The sequence below is a fragment of the Camelus ferus genome, chromosome 1 (genome assembly GCF_009834535.1).
Source record: "Camelus ferus isolate YT-003-E chromosome 1, BCGSAC_Cfer_1.0, whole genome shotgun sequence".
Classification (NCBI taxonomy): domain Eukaryota; kingdom Metazoa; phylum Chordata; class Mammalia; order Artiodactyla; family Camelidae; genus Camelus; species Camelus ferus.
Genome location: NC_045696.1, coordinates 41,439,772 through 41,454,865, shown reverse-complemented (window position 1 = coordinate 41,454,865; position 15,094 = coordinate 41,439,772). Strand labels below are relative to the sequence as shown.

The following is a 15,094-nucleotide window of genomic DNA, read 5'->3' as shown; positions in this document are numbered from 1 at the left end:
TTGTATTATAAGAAAGAAGCCCTGAGCTTAAGGAACCTGAATCTTTGATAATAGGCAGTAAGCACGTGTTCCCTTTATCATATGGGTCAGTAAACAAAATCCCATCTTCCAAGGCTGTTTGCTCTGCAAACATCATTGCAAAGATAGTCTGGAGCACAGAGAATCATGCTCGTAGGACATCCAGAAATGGGAGGTACTCCCCCACCAACAACTGTACATTCCAAGTCACAGTCTAGCTTTCTCTGGCTTGATACCTTTAGACCATGAGGAGGAATCGATGGATTCTGCTTCATGTGTCCCTTATTCATCTTGACATACTGCCTTCTTAGTCTTGTTACTGGGTCTGGTGATCGACAAAACTGTCATGGTCCCCTGCCTTCACAGAACGGAGAGAACGCAAATGTAGTTTCTGTGTTTCTCCAGAAGCTTTTCCTAAGTGTTCTTCCTAAGGATATTTTGGTAATAAACTTTATTTTTCAGAGCAGTTTTTAAGTTCACAGCAAAACTGAGCAGCAGGCATTTAGATTTCCTGTATACCTTCCCCCTGCCCCCACACATGCAGAGATATGCCATGTATCCCCAGCCCACCCGTTGCCAGCACCCCCTGCCAGCGTTTGTTACTGTTTGTCGTGACCGATGAGCCTATAATGACGCATTGTCACCCTCCAGAGTTCATGTTTTACATTAGGGTTCACTCTTGGTGGTATACAGTCTTATGGGCTTTGTATAAATGTGCAAAACAAGGTTTCCCACAGGTACTGGTGACAGTGTGATATTCTACAACCTCACAAGTAACGGAGCTTCACATTTTTGTGTTTCCAGAAAAATACAGACACAAGTGCCTGCAGAGGCATCTGAACCAGGACCCAGGGTCCACGTTCTCTAGGGAAACCTGAGGGTGGCGTGCAAACTCCTGCAGTGTCACCACCTCCAAGGTCCCATGGTTGGAAGGTAATGCTTCCTTAAATACGGCTTAAGTCCTCCAGTGGTTACGTGACCACAGCCCTGATGTCTTCTTCCAAGAGCAGGGCCCTCACACGCCTTCAGGAGGGTGTGTCTGCTTCCTGTTGGGGAGGGGCTCCAGCGCGACAGAAAACTTTTAGTTTGTTGAGAAGGTGAAATGGCTCCTCTGATGTGACTTGTTTCTTCAGGACGTGCCTCCTCCCAGATCTGAGGAGAGCTCTGCACTTTCGCTGTCTTCACTAAATGTTCACTGTCCTACTACCTAAGTAATGCAATCACCTTTTTCTGACAAAATCCTCCTCAGAGACCGCCCTGGATTTAATTAGCTCCCAATCAGTTCCAATCTAGAAATAGCAATGGCTAATGTAGGCCTGAGGTGGCCCGCAGGCCAGGCAGAGGCTGATTCCTGAATCCCCCTACCTAACCCTTGGAACAGCCCCTCACAGGGTTTTGAAGAACTAGCCTTTTTTTTCCCCCCAATATTTCTGTTCTTTTTTTACCCCCTCAAGAAAAAAAAAAACAAACTACAAAACAAGCTGTCATTTCCTGAGAGCGCAGTGACCTCACTGGCTTAATTGATGGCAGTAGGTGTAGAAGCAGAATCCGCAGTGCCAGCTGGACAGAGGTCCAAACGCGGGTTGGAGAGAGCTGCCTATTCAAGTGAAAAATTAGAGACGAAAAGGACCTGTTAAACAACCCGATCCCCCCGGAGCCGGTGCCAGGGTGTTCCTGCGTGAGCGCTAAGTGTGGGCCCGCTCCAAGTGACTTTCACAGTGTGCCTTCTCACGCTTTATTTGGAAGACGGGGCTGTCTCTTCAATTTTACTTTTTTTCTTTTTACTAAGTTTTTTGACTAGAATTTCATTTGACCACCATCATTCCAATTCCCTTTTACTGTTTTGGTTCAGCTACAGCACCCTCATGAAATAAACTATTTTTAAGGAGTTGATATAAATGTACCAACGATGTTGAAAGTACTTGATTAACTCGGTCATTCCAGCAATGCCCGTGTTGGGGGAGTGTGATGCGGAGGGAGAGGACACAGACGGGCTCTGGAGGGGGGTGTACTGGGGTAGAACCATAGTTCTGCTTAATTGGGGCAGGTTAGGATTGTCATTATTTTTTGTTGTTTTCAGTGATTGTCATTTATTAGATGCGTCCTGTGTGTCAGGTGCTGTGATAAGTACTGTCCCAAAATCCTGCTAGCAAATTTATGAAATTGGTACCATCATCTTATTTTTGAATTTAGAGTTTACTAATGAAGACTGGAAGCTCTGCGTTCAACTGTCTGATTGAAATTAAAATGCTCTGTTGCTTACTAGCCCTGTGACCTTGAACTTTTCACTGAACTTCTCCACACCCAGTTCCTCTGTCTGTAAATGGGGGTGATGACAATGCCTGTCTCCTAGGTTATTTTGAAGAATAAATATGAATATATGCGAATTGATCAGATCAGTGCCTGGCATGGAGCAAACACTTAAATGTAACCCATGTTAATGAGATCTAGATGGAGAAATTTGTTCAAAGGCACATAGCATCCAAATTAACACCCAGTCACCTCTATTCCAAGCCCATCCAAATTATTACCCATGAGAACACACTAGCTTGATCAGGGCACCTAACCTCTCTGAGGCTTAGTTTTTCTCACTGGTGAAGTGGGGATAACAATGTAAGTCCTCCTGTGTAGTTGCTGTGAGGACTAAACTGCAGTAATGTAGATAAAGACACTCTTACAGAACCTGTCCCAGAGCTGGGGATGGACTAGTGACAGAGGTTTCTCTCTACCTCCACATCCGTATCTGCAGACTATCTGTATGTATATATCTGTGCGTATCTATGTGTGCACATATGTATTATATATAATGAATAGTTTGGAGCCAATGACTTACTCTTAAAAGTTTCTCATGGTATTGGAACTTCAGAACAGTTCAAAGTGAATTTTTATGCATTTACTCCCATTTGAAAGAAGAATTGGATTGGTTTACTAGATAATTAAAAACAGTGTCCTTCCTAATAAGGTTTCATTTTATATTTTTAACATTCCAATGGTTTTAAGTCTGTCTTTTCTGGAGTTGTAAAAACAGTCCATCAAATGTTTCAAAATTGCCTAAATCCTTTTACTTTCACAAATAGAAATTGGCCGTAATTTAATTTATATATCACAGAGGGAAGAGAAGAGACAGTTAGAACCTAGCAGGAAATGTGATGATATGTTTTTGCTGTTGTGCTTTTTTTTTTCTTTTTCTTTTTGGTGTGTGTGGGAAAGGGTGTGATGTCATTTTGTCTCCACCCCCTGTGAGTAAGCCCACAGCACAGCTAAGTGCAGCCGCCCGCCTCTGTCACTGGGAGACCGTCCACTTAAATGCAGCTCCAGGGTTGCAGGACACCCACCAGCATCACTCCCCGTGTGAGGTGGCAAATGCAACATGCTGTCCAGCCTGGGGTGTCTACTCCTCTGTGGAAGTATTGCACTAGCCCTGGGAAATGCACAGAAATTGCCAAAAGGCAAGTAGCTCTGATGTTTTGTGTTTTAAAACTAATCTTTAAGAGAGACTAGTTTTTAAATGTTGATGTTACATGTGATCTGCTTTACCAGGTTGGGGGAACAGAATTATTCTCGGAGGATCAAAGTTCAAAGGTGTGGAGAGATAGCTTAAACTTTTCCTTTCTTCCCCCACCTCTGCTATTTACTTTTCAAGTGGGTCTCTTTGTTGCGAAAATGAAAACCAACTTAACTGGGCTTAGCAGTTGTGCACGATAGATTGAATGGTATTGTTTCAAATGTTTGTAAATTGAATCATACTGTATAGATGGGTGTTGTAGTCTGTTGAAAAGAGTTGTTTGGTGCTTTTATCCCCCTCCTCAGAGACTAAACCAGTGGTAGCTTAAGGCTTAAAAGAAGCTAATTTGAAACCTTGAATCTATTGTGTAAACCTCACACATACCTGTTAACTTGGAGGCTGAAGGGTTCTAGGCAGGGTGCACCGAAGTATGGTCATGTGCTGATTTGTAGGCACTTCTCTCCCGCAGAGTTTGGAAGAGGGATTAATTTGATGGACACGACACTCCCCCTTTTCCTGGCTAAATTGCTCTCATTTTAGTGTTGGTATTTTGTTTATAAATGTCATCAGAAGAAAATCAAAATTTCTTAATTTAGGCCCTAAGAACAATCTCTTGAGCCCATCAGCACCCAAAGGAGAGCTTGCCTCTCTCGGATCTTTGAATAGAATGTTGCATGTATTTTTTTGTTCTTTTGCTAAGACACTTTTCTAAGCCAACTTCAGGTCTGTGAAGGCTTTTTATGGTTGCAGGCTGCTGTAGTCAGCAGGATTATGAAAAACAGACTGGAATTTACCGTACAGTTTTGATGGGAAATATCAGAGGCATTTCAGAGCCGCAGGCTTGTCAAAAACCTGGTGTGCATAGGGTCAGAAAGAAAGATTGTTCGTGTCACGATATCCAAAAGATCCTGCTAGGTGCTCCCACTGCATAGTTTGCTCCAAGATCATCTTGTCCCAAGTGAAAACTGTTCTCTCCTCCGTGTGTTAAGTGAAACTTGAATCCAGAGTGTGAAGGCTGAAGGGTTTGGCTAGCTGATATTTCACATGATGATATAAAAAGCAATTAAAAAAAAAAAGGCCGAGTAAACCTCCTCTACTCTAATAAGATAATTATGCAAAAAAATGCACACTATTAGATCTTTCGCTTCTATCAAGAATTTTGTTTCTTGATCATAGTAAAAGTGTTCAAGTAACTCAATAACGAGCCACAGCTATTGAGAATTAATTCTTCCCACCGCTGCAATATTTAACAAGGACCCACCATCTGAGAGAAGTCTGGAGGTTCTCTCAGACTTAGTATCTACAGATGGTTTTATTTTGCCTCATATTTACTGTGTACAGATGATAGTCTTAATTTTGTTACTGCAGACTTCTGCAAATTCCAAATGCTTTGATTATCGTGTTGCAATCATTAGATACAAATCTCTTGACACAAGTTCCCTTTATTTGTTCTGGTGAAAAAAAAAATGAAGTTGTCAAAAAGAGCCCTCAAACTTTTGTCTTGTTCATTGCACTTTAATCTGAAGTATTTCCATCCAGATTTCTTTTGCAATTAAAAAAAAAATCCATAGGTTTAATAATTTGGAAAAAAAAAACCCCATCCCTGTCACATTAAAATAATTATGCCATAAAATAAGTGTCAAATCTCCTTGTCTCTAAGGCTATCTTTTTTTCTTTTATGGAAGATACTGAGGAACTTTCTTTTAGATGAAGTCACTTTCTTAAACTGCATTCCAGGAATAGGTATGTGTCCTCAGTAAAGGTTTGGGCTAGGCGTCTGTCTCTCCTCCCGTCAGTTACTCTGGGAGCATTCATGTATTTTTCTGTTTCGGGGAAGTCACAACAGGCTTTAGGACTTGACAGGCTCTGAAAATTTCTCTGTAGAGGAACTTACCCCACTTTTTAAACACATTGTTTCTCAAACTCATTTGACTAAGAATCCTTTTTCTAGTGGAATAGCTATCATATCTTGCCAGGGGCTTATCTTTCACAGAGCACATTTGGGGAAATACTGAACTAAATTAGAGAAAAAGAGATGAAAGGTTTTTCTGAGGGTGGGTATAAATGAGTGGTGGAGTGCGTGCTTAGCATGCACGAGGTCCTGGGTTCAATCCCCAGTACTTCCATAAAAAGTAAATAAATAAACCTAATTACCTCCCCACTGCAAAATCTAATAAATTAAAAAAAAAAAAGATTTGCTTTTCTTTTTCCTTCCTACTTTAGAGTTAGTTAAATATCATTTGTCATTTAAGACGAGGATAGAATTTTGGAGCCAGAAAGGACAAATGGTCACCTCGTCTAGTGGTTCCAAGAACTTTGGATTTATGGACTCATAAAAATACACATATATTTTTAATATTAGGTTGCCATTATAGAGGATATACGTGAATTATGCCATGTGCGAATGTTCGAAGGAGGGGAAATTCCACGTTGCTCATAAAAGCTAGCCAATGCAACAGATTTATAAAACAAATCAATTTATACAAATAAGTCCATTGTTTTTATTTTTCTAATTTCACGACAGATTAATGAAAACCCCGTAATAAGCCAATATTTGGGAAACCACCGACCAACGTAATCATTTATTTTACAAATGAAGACAACCTAAGGCAGAGAGATTTAGTTAACTTCCCCACATTGATGACAGAGCCAGGGATGTGGATCCCAGGTTCCTGACTTGAAATCTGTGTTCTGCCCTGTTTTGAACTAAATCTTAGGAGTTATGTTCTGGAGTAAACATGTGAATGCTACCCTTCCCTTGAATAAAATGGTTTCTTGTAAAGATCATAAACATTATCTTGTAAAGATCATAAACATTATCTTAATCTTCACATTTTCCACAGAACGTATTTACTCTGTGTGTGTGTATGTGTGTGTAGTTGATCAATATAGCTAGCTATTTATAGGAAAAGGAAATTTTTTCTTAAATAAGAAATCTCTTGTTACATGTCTCACACCTATTTGCATACATAACCACATACTTTGGTACAGAAAACAAGATCCTGGAAGAGTCTTTCTTACTTTTTAAAAGTTTAGTATAAAGTTTTAACAATTGTTAATGAACTTCTCCTCCCTACCCCTTCATGACTATGTTCTTTGGGAAATCAATTACCTTTGCTAAGCCTCAGTTTTCTCATCTGTAAAATGGAAATCATGATAACTCTCTCATTGCATATGAGGATTAAATGAGATAAAAGGTGCAAAGCTTTTAGTAAAGGCTCTGACATATAACAAGTATTCAGAAAATCTTTAGCGAGTCACAGAAAGGTGAGTCAATACTGAAAAAATGTGCACACCGAATAATATGTGATCTTGTGTCCAAACCATCCTGCGAACCTCTCGGAGGCTGACAAATGAAGTGGCACATTCTTGGCGAAAGGTGGGGCCCGGGAGTTAAGCATTGCTCTACAGGACAATGAGAGAAGCCCTCTACTGTCTTCCAGCCTGACCTCTCTCAACCCAGCGTTTGATTGTCAAGTTCAAAGGCTGTTTTCTTCTACGGAAAGCTGCACCTTTGTCTGAAGATCAGCTTTTCGGCGGGGACTAGTAAAGCCTCCTAGACCCTCCAGGAGAGAGCTGCTCGAACCTGTGTTTTGGGAGGAGAATTAGACCATAACACACAGGCCTTGGAGAAGAATCACCGTGTTGTTTTACACCCTCAAAAGCCCCTGTGCTCCAGCTACCTCTCAGATTCTTTATTCTTGGCACCATGGAACTGTTTTTTGTTTTTTTTTTTTTCTCTTCCTGGCATCCAGGCTGAAATAAAAACCACAGAGAACAATGTGTGGTGAAAGGAACCACAAAAGCTTCTGATGGGACATGAGGGGCCTGACACACCTCTTTGCAGAAACTCTGGTGTCCTGAAGGTTGCAGTCAGCCAGAAGGCAGAGGCTACTATTTCTAAGCAGCTCTGTCAGTCCTCCTGAGGTAGGGGTCAGGGAAACCACAGAGGAACATTCCAGATACAAGTGTGATCTGATGGCCCCGAGGGCATGAGGCTCTTGGCTGCGATTCTTGGCCGGTGCAGAGGGAAGAGGCAGCTGGCTTTTGGCCTCAGGTCTCACCTGGCAGCGTAGAGATCTCTGATTCCAAGGATGAAACAACCCAGGCAGATGATAATAGTAACAAGAACGCTCGTAGCTATTAATAACTCTTACCATTATAATTATAGAGGACATTCTCTGAGCTCGTATTGTTTGTGGTAATTTAGGGCTAAATATTTTGAATGTGGAAAACGAATTAAATTATTGAAGTTCCCCTATAAAGCTGGTGTTTTATAACTCTCTGTTTCCAGAGTATAAAATTGTGCTTCCGAGTATTTAAGTGGTTTGCTCAAATTCACACAGCAAGCAAGTGGCAAAAATCTATACCACTAATTTCTGTGTAATTTCAGTTCCATGCTCTACGTAAAGATATGTCAATTTGTTCAAGTAACAAACTATATTCCAGGGATATGCAGAGCACTGAGGCTGGGAAGACACGGCTTGATACGTGTCTTCAGGGAGCTCTTCTCTGGTTGATGGAGGAGACAGGGATGTAAAGGTGTAATTACCATGGAGTGAGATCATTCTCAGATTTGGCTAAAGCAAAAGAACTTTAAGAACCAGAAGGACCCAACTCAGACTGGAGGGGTTGAAAATTACAAGAGGATAAGGTACCCAAGTCGAAGCCTGGGGGACAAATAGACACTGGGGCAAGGAGGAGGTTAGTGGAAGGTTCTTCCCAGTAGGGAAAACTGCATGGCCAGAGCCCAGGCTGCCCCCAGGGGCCTGGGCTTAGCAGGTGTTAAAGTACTCAGAGGGGAAGCCAAGGCCGAGAAGTCTGCACAGGATGCAACTATGTGTCTTCCTTGCCCCCCTCTGCCTTGATTCCCCAGGCTGGTTACAAAGTAGAAACAGAAGGTTGCCTTTGGAGTAGAGGGCTCTTGTGTCTTACTCTAAACTTTCCCAGCCACACACTTGGGGTCTATCTCTTATTCTCCATCCTCCTAACCTTACTTTGTCAAAACAAGAAGGTATCACTCCAGTGCCCCTGTTCATTTTTCCAAAGCGTGGCTGACACTTGCAATGGGCCAGGGAGGGTCTCTACCATCTTAGGGCAGGGAGGTTGTGGGGAGTGCCAAGAACTCTGGTGGGCAGGGTTCTGCTTTTATTAGAGTAATGTATTTATTGTAGGACTGTATTAAAGAGTTTATTGGGGAAAAGTGGTTTCACTGCTAAACAAAAACAAGTTTGAAAACCACAGGAGAATTATTTTAGCATCTTTTAGAGTTCTAAAAATTTTTTTGCAGTTGTATTGATTTGTCTGTTCAGGCACTGTTTATTGAGTGTCTACTAGGTAAAACTGAATGAGATCCAGCCCCTGCGATAAGAGAAATCTGTATTAGGAATGTAAAAATTGATCAAGTATAATTTTTTGATGGTAAGACTATCATTTTTAGAATCCAGTGCTTAAAAATAAGGTTTCTCTGTGTTAATTATATGTTTACTAGTTTAGTTTAGTCTTATAGACTACGTCAGGCTATGAGATACTGAATATTAAGGAATTTTAGTCTCTTTCTCTCTCCCTCAAAAGTTAATGGGGTACAGGGTAGCACTGGAGAATAGAGTGATTCATCCATGCTGTACTATAGAAAAGACAGTTAAAATGTTTTTATAGGTTAATGTGAGTTGACAGAATAGGTGTCCAAGACAAAAGTGAAGTGTCTAACGAAAGAAGGGCCATTAAAGAGATGTGAGCCACCATTCTATCTGGCTCACCATCCTCAGAAGATTTCCCCTTTGCCTGATTCCTGATTGCTATTTATGAAAGTAGGTATAAGAGAGATAATATTGAAAGTAAACTGATGAACTTAATAAAAGTGTACATGTAAAATTAAAAATTGGTAAGATAATCTAATGTGAGATGTTACTAGCATAGTAAAATAAAAAGATAAAAGTAAATAGTATCAGCCAAACAATGAACATGGCAAAAATAGAAAACCAGTGGTTTCATACATACATTGTTAAAATAACATTTAAAGACTATGATAACAATTAACCATATTACTCTGTATCAGGCTGTTTAATGCAAAGTGCTTATATGAACTATCTCATTTTAACCTGATATCTATGAAATATATATTATTATGCCCACTTCACAGATGAGGAACTAAGCCTAAGGAATATGTTAGTTATTGATTGCTGTATAACAAATTAAGACAAGCTTAGTGGTATAAAACTACACACATTTATTATTTCAGTTTCGGTTGGTGAGGCATCTGAGTTTGGCTTAGCTGGGTTCTCCCCTTCAGGGTCTTTCACAAGATTGCCACAAAGATGTTGGCCAAGATTCAGGTCTCATCTGAAGGCTCAAGCGAGGAAGGGCTTATTTTCTTTCTACTTTTTTTTCAAGTTCTTTTGGCTGTTGGTAGAATTCAATTCCTTCAGGGTCCTTGGTTTGGGGACCTCATTTCCAAACTGGCTATTGGCCAGGGGTCACCTCTGTGCTTTGCCAGACTGGTCTCTCTATTATGGTCAGTACTTCATCAAAGTGTATAAGCCTAGACGTGTGTGCAGACAAGATGGAAATCACAATCTTATGCAGCCTGGTCAGTAGAAGTGACAGCCCATGCCCTTCACCATAGTCTACTGGATAGAAGCAACTCCCGGGTCCTGTCATGCAGGTGGACTGCACAGAAGCAGGAGACGGGGATTACTGGGGGTTATCTTAGGGTCTACTCGCCACAGATTGGCCAATAGTTGCTTGAAGTCACATGGCTAGTAAGTGATATAGTGGAACTATGGATACAGGAAATCAAACTCCAGAAAATATACCAGTTTGAGCATTAACACCTCATCCAATTCCCACAGAATTCAGTCTTTGGTGACAGGTGCCCAGTAGGCAAACTGCCAATTTGTCTGGCACTACAGTTGGAGTTGTTTGTAGGAAATCACCGAGAGTTGAGATAAATATCGTAAGGGTATGAAGACTCAAGGTACACACTCAGCACCCAACATGAATCTTATTTTCTGTATATACGAGTCCAGTCAATGCCTAGATTCCTCTCTTGATTTCCTCTGTGGTACATCAAGTGTGGTCGATCCATGTGGAACAGTATGCAAAGTAAATTCCCCCCAAATAGAAGCTTGCTTTCTTTTTAAGACTCAGGTGTCATCATCTCTTAAACAAAAGAGATAACATAAGACAAAACACAGTTTTTCTTTAACAAAATGTGCAGATACTAAGCAGCTAACACCTGTGAAGTTGATGATGCAGTCCTCATAAAAATATACTTCTGAAATGTCACTGAGTGACTTTTCTGGCAAATGGAGGAGTTGTTATAAGGTTGAATTAAATTTGTGTTTAGAGGAAGAAAGTATACTCCTAGCAGTGGATGTGATGGTGATAACTAGATAAACTAAAGGAGCTTCTTTCAGATCATTTTTGGTGTTAATTCCTCCATATGCTCTGGGAATCAAAACACAAAATTTAGGTTGTAGACAGAATATATTCTTTTTTTTTCTTGATTGATTGATTTATACACCTTTGTTGTGGTATAGTTCCTGTGCAGTAAACTGTATGTATTTCAGATGTACAACTCAATGAATTTTGATAGATGTGTACACCCACGAAACCACCACCACAGTCAAGACAGGCTGACATTTCCATCACTCCCCAAGAGGTGAAACTTTTGAATTCCCAGTCTATCCCTTCCCACCTGCTTGGTTCCCACCTGGTAACCATAAGTTTGTTCTTTATGTCTATGAGTCTGTTTCTATTTTGTAGATAAGTTTATTTGTGTCCTTTTTAAAAAATTCCACGTATAAGTGATATATGATTTTTTTTTTCCTTTCTGGCTTACTTTACTTAGAATGATGATCTCCAGGTCCATCCATGTCCTGCAGATGGCATTATTTTATTCTTTTTTATGGCTGAGTAGTGTTCCATTGTATAAATATGGTACAACTTCTTTATCCAGTCATCTGTCGATGGACATTTAGGTTGTTTCCATGTCTTGGCTATTGTATATAGTGCTGCTGTGAACATTGGGGTGCATGTGTCTTAACATGAACCTTGTAGAATGTTTAATACTAGAAGTACTCTGTGGATTTTTTTCTCTAGCCCACAGTTTCTTCTTGTGTTGGGATGGTCCCAAAGGCCTGGAAGGTACATAAGAAGAAGGATAAACTTCAAGGTCTCAGGCTACTTTATAAAAGCTCTGTGAACAGCAAGATTGAATCAGGACATACTCTGCTGCTCAGAATTTTAGCTTGGGTTGCCCACCAAGAAGCTTCCACAGAGAGATCTTTATAGCGTGTTGTAGGTTTCCCTGATCTAACAAAACCCTGACTTATATTCCTAGTAATTTTGATAGAAATTTGAGAGTTTAAAGCTAGAATGAAGTTTTCAGGCCTTCTCAATACAGCGAGCTATAAGTCAGCTAATGTCTCTCGCTGTGGGATTCTGTAGAAGAATGAAAAGATGTGATGACTTCATAAACTTTCATGACTTTTCTCTAATCAGAGACTCTACATTTAAAACCCATACACTAGAAAATCAGGCCAAATCCACCCACTCCAAGTGCCTTCCAGTCAGATTAGAAATTAATCTTAAAGAAAATTGGGATCTAATTCAGGCTTCATCTGAGACATAGCAATTCAGTGTTTTCTTTTAAAGTAAATTTAGCTCTGCATGCAAGTACCATAACATCTAATCTCAGTAGTTGTAACCTGCACATTAGAATAACTGAAAGTTTAAAAAAATTTCAGTCCTATTCTGCTTCCTTGCTCAGTTATGATCTAATTGGTCTGGGATGGGAGAGTTTTAAAAATTCCTCATGTGGCCCAAACTAAGAACTACTGATCTATGGGTTTTGAAAATTTGCAGTGCTTGATAAATCTTTCTGGATGAGTGCAGGGTAAAATTTAAAAGTTGCAAATGAATTATTTTGCTGTTTGAGTTTTAATATCAACTTAAAGGTGATTTTTATTTTGTGCTACTTTGTTCCTGAATTATTTGGAAAAATTTTGAGACTTCCTTCTCCAGCTACATAAGAAAATGTTTAAAACTGAGATTAACATTTGTTTTTGGTGTTAGACGTAAATTCTAATGTATGCTTTTACACATCTCAGAGGCTAGGTCTGAGAAGTTGTGGCTAATTGTGTTTTTCAGGACTGGACTTAACATTGATTTAGTCTGTCATTCAGTTAACTTAAAAAATCATCATATTAGGATTATAAGGCAGATATTTCCTGCCTTCAATGAATTTGAAATTAGTTCTGTTTAAGACTAATACAACTTGGCCACTCAAGGGCCATTTTCTTTTAGATGAAGCTGTTGGTGTCTTAAATTCTTTATCCTTATGAAACAACCAAAATTTGCAGGAGTTAAGCTCTCCCACTGTGCCATGCACTAGTTTAAAATGATATAGATGCACATAAAGAAGAAAAAAAAATTCATGTCATATGTGAAGAAAAACAAAGCACCTCATAATCCCCATCAATGTAAAATACAAGAGTTAAACAAACATTCAATAAATTGCCCCTTTCAAAAGGTCCGAATTATGTGAATTGCCTTTGGAAATGGTATCTTTAATTGTGCATGTTAACCATACACTCCAGCTCATCTTCTTTCTGTTTTATGTGAAGGATAATTTATGAGCACCTAGGATGAGTTATGATCTGAAAGGTCTTTGAGGTGTATTCCACCATGTCTCCAAAATGAAAGGTCTCTCCTCGCTGAGTGGAGAATGGACCCCTGCTAAGATGAAGCTGGGGTACATTGCTTCCAACAAGAGACGAAAGGGCAGTTTCAGATTTCCTTTCTCGTTCAATGCCATCCTTTGGTTTTTCCATTGTTGGCTGATAAGTAAACATTCTGGTTTTCCAAGGGCCCTGCTGAGAGTCCACTGTGCACACATGTGTGTGTGTGGGCGTGCAAGCCCTAACAGGCTTTCCTTTCTGGGAGCAGCAGATTCTGTCATTGAAGGAGGGGTTGGGGTGGCTGCCAAAGTCATGCTGGCAGAGAACTCTGGAATTCAATCCTGTTACAGATACGCCGGCAGGGGATACAGGACAGAGTTTCCATCTCCTTTCACTTTCCCATATGGAGTTAAAGTGTCTCTGGCCAGTAAGTTTGGAGTAAGGGATCAGATGATCTGAAGAATGGCTCCACCCTTCCTCTCCTGGCTCATCCTCTTCAAATACCCCAATGATCCTGTTGTCACAGAATAATTCTCTAATTACCAGAACTAGAAGGAAAGTGATGCTTGCCATGTTCTGCCATTGAGGTTTACCCTAAACTGTAGTTTCATGAAAATTGGAGGATTAAATATTGGAAAACAGGGCTAGTGGGTAAAGTACAGGAGTAAATGTGAGCCAGTCAAGAGTGACCTGACCTCTCTGAACATCAGATCTGCTTCCCTGCAAAAAGGGAATAATAAAAAAATACCCATTCTATTTTTGGTTTCCATTAATAAATAATATTAGGGTGATTTTGATGGATTTTTGGCAGTAATTTTCCAAACCTAAGTAAAAAGGGATGAGAAAGACCAGCCACAATTTTGAAAACTCTACCTACCATCACAGCTAGAGAAAGATCTAGGTGCTCTTGTCTCCTGGACACTTCCTGAAAAGAGGCAGAGCTCAAAGAACGCTCGGTGGCTGGGTATCAGAGTCTTGTGTGTCTGGGCCCGTGATGTGTCAGCCTCACAGTGACCCAGGGCCTGAGGAGGAGGACCAGGCACTCTGGGTTTTTTTAAACACAATTCTTGCCATCAGCAGCTCCTGTTCCCTTGTCCAGCTCTCCCGACAGGGGTTTGGAAGCTCTTTGTCAGAGAAGATTTACCTTTTATCGTGAAAGATTTGGGAGCACTTGGTCAATTTGTCCTTCATATATGTTTGGGATGCAGTTCTGTGTGATCTGCCTCCTCCCCGATGCCTGCTGCAGTCTGTCTGGTCAGTTCTCGGGCGTCAGGTTGGTCTGATCAGATGACTGATCAGTCCTCTCAGGAGACTGCTTTTTTCTCTGCCTGCCTTCGTTTTGTTCCTAATCCTCTTTCCCTTCAGCCTCCTTCTCTCTCTCTTTCCTTTAAAATTCCCTCCTTTCCCCGTTCCCCATTCTCCCAACACCGTAAGAGCCCCCAGAACATTCTCCTGGCTTCCACCCCCCACCTCTGCTGCTGGCCGCTTTGGTCCTTGTCCTCACCTCACAGCTGACTCTTCATCTGTTTGGATTCAGCAGGACTCATCCCTTTAAAAGACAATGCACACTTTTTATTTTTTTCAAGGCAGGAATGTCATTCTAAATGCTCCACTTAATTGAAAATATTGTGACTTCCTGCTCATTTTTCTTGGCATCAGCAAGCTTGCAAAATGCACAAACTTACATTAATCTGATAAACTCTGTGCATGTCAGGTAGGACGAACTATATCCTATGTTAACACCACGGTTCATTCGTAGATGCTTTTGAACATGATGCACGTTGCTCTGTCCCTTGAAGTATGGCAACAGCATACGTGTGATAAAAGCCAGGTACTACAGTGTTCTTTTGTAAGGTCACTTTTCTCTTTGTTCCTGGATTTTTGTCCT

The 15,094-nt window shown here is 40.6% G+C and overlaps 1 protein-coding gene and 1 long non-coding RNA gene across 2 annotated transcripts in view; both read left to right on the top strand.

The window, feature by feature from the left end:
- The first annotated feature begins 3,284 nt into the window (after positions 1 to 3,284).
- Positions 3,285 to 15,094, top strand: part of ABI3BP (ABI family member 3 binding protein) — a 241,633-nt gene continuing 229,823 nt past the window's right edge. Inside the window, 1 exon segment of the mRNA XM_032477890.1 lies at positions 3,285 to 3,467. Coding sequence (XP_032333781.1) covers positions 3,389 to 3,467 — 79 coding nt within the window. The 5' untranslated portion in view covers positions 3,285 to 3,388.
- Positions 11,024 to 13,050, top strand: LOC116663184. The gene is made up of 2 exons (XR_004319307.1): positions 11,024 to 11,186; positions 11,627 to 13,050. It is a non-coding gene; the product is annotated as an uncharacterized LOC116663184 (long non-coding RNA).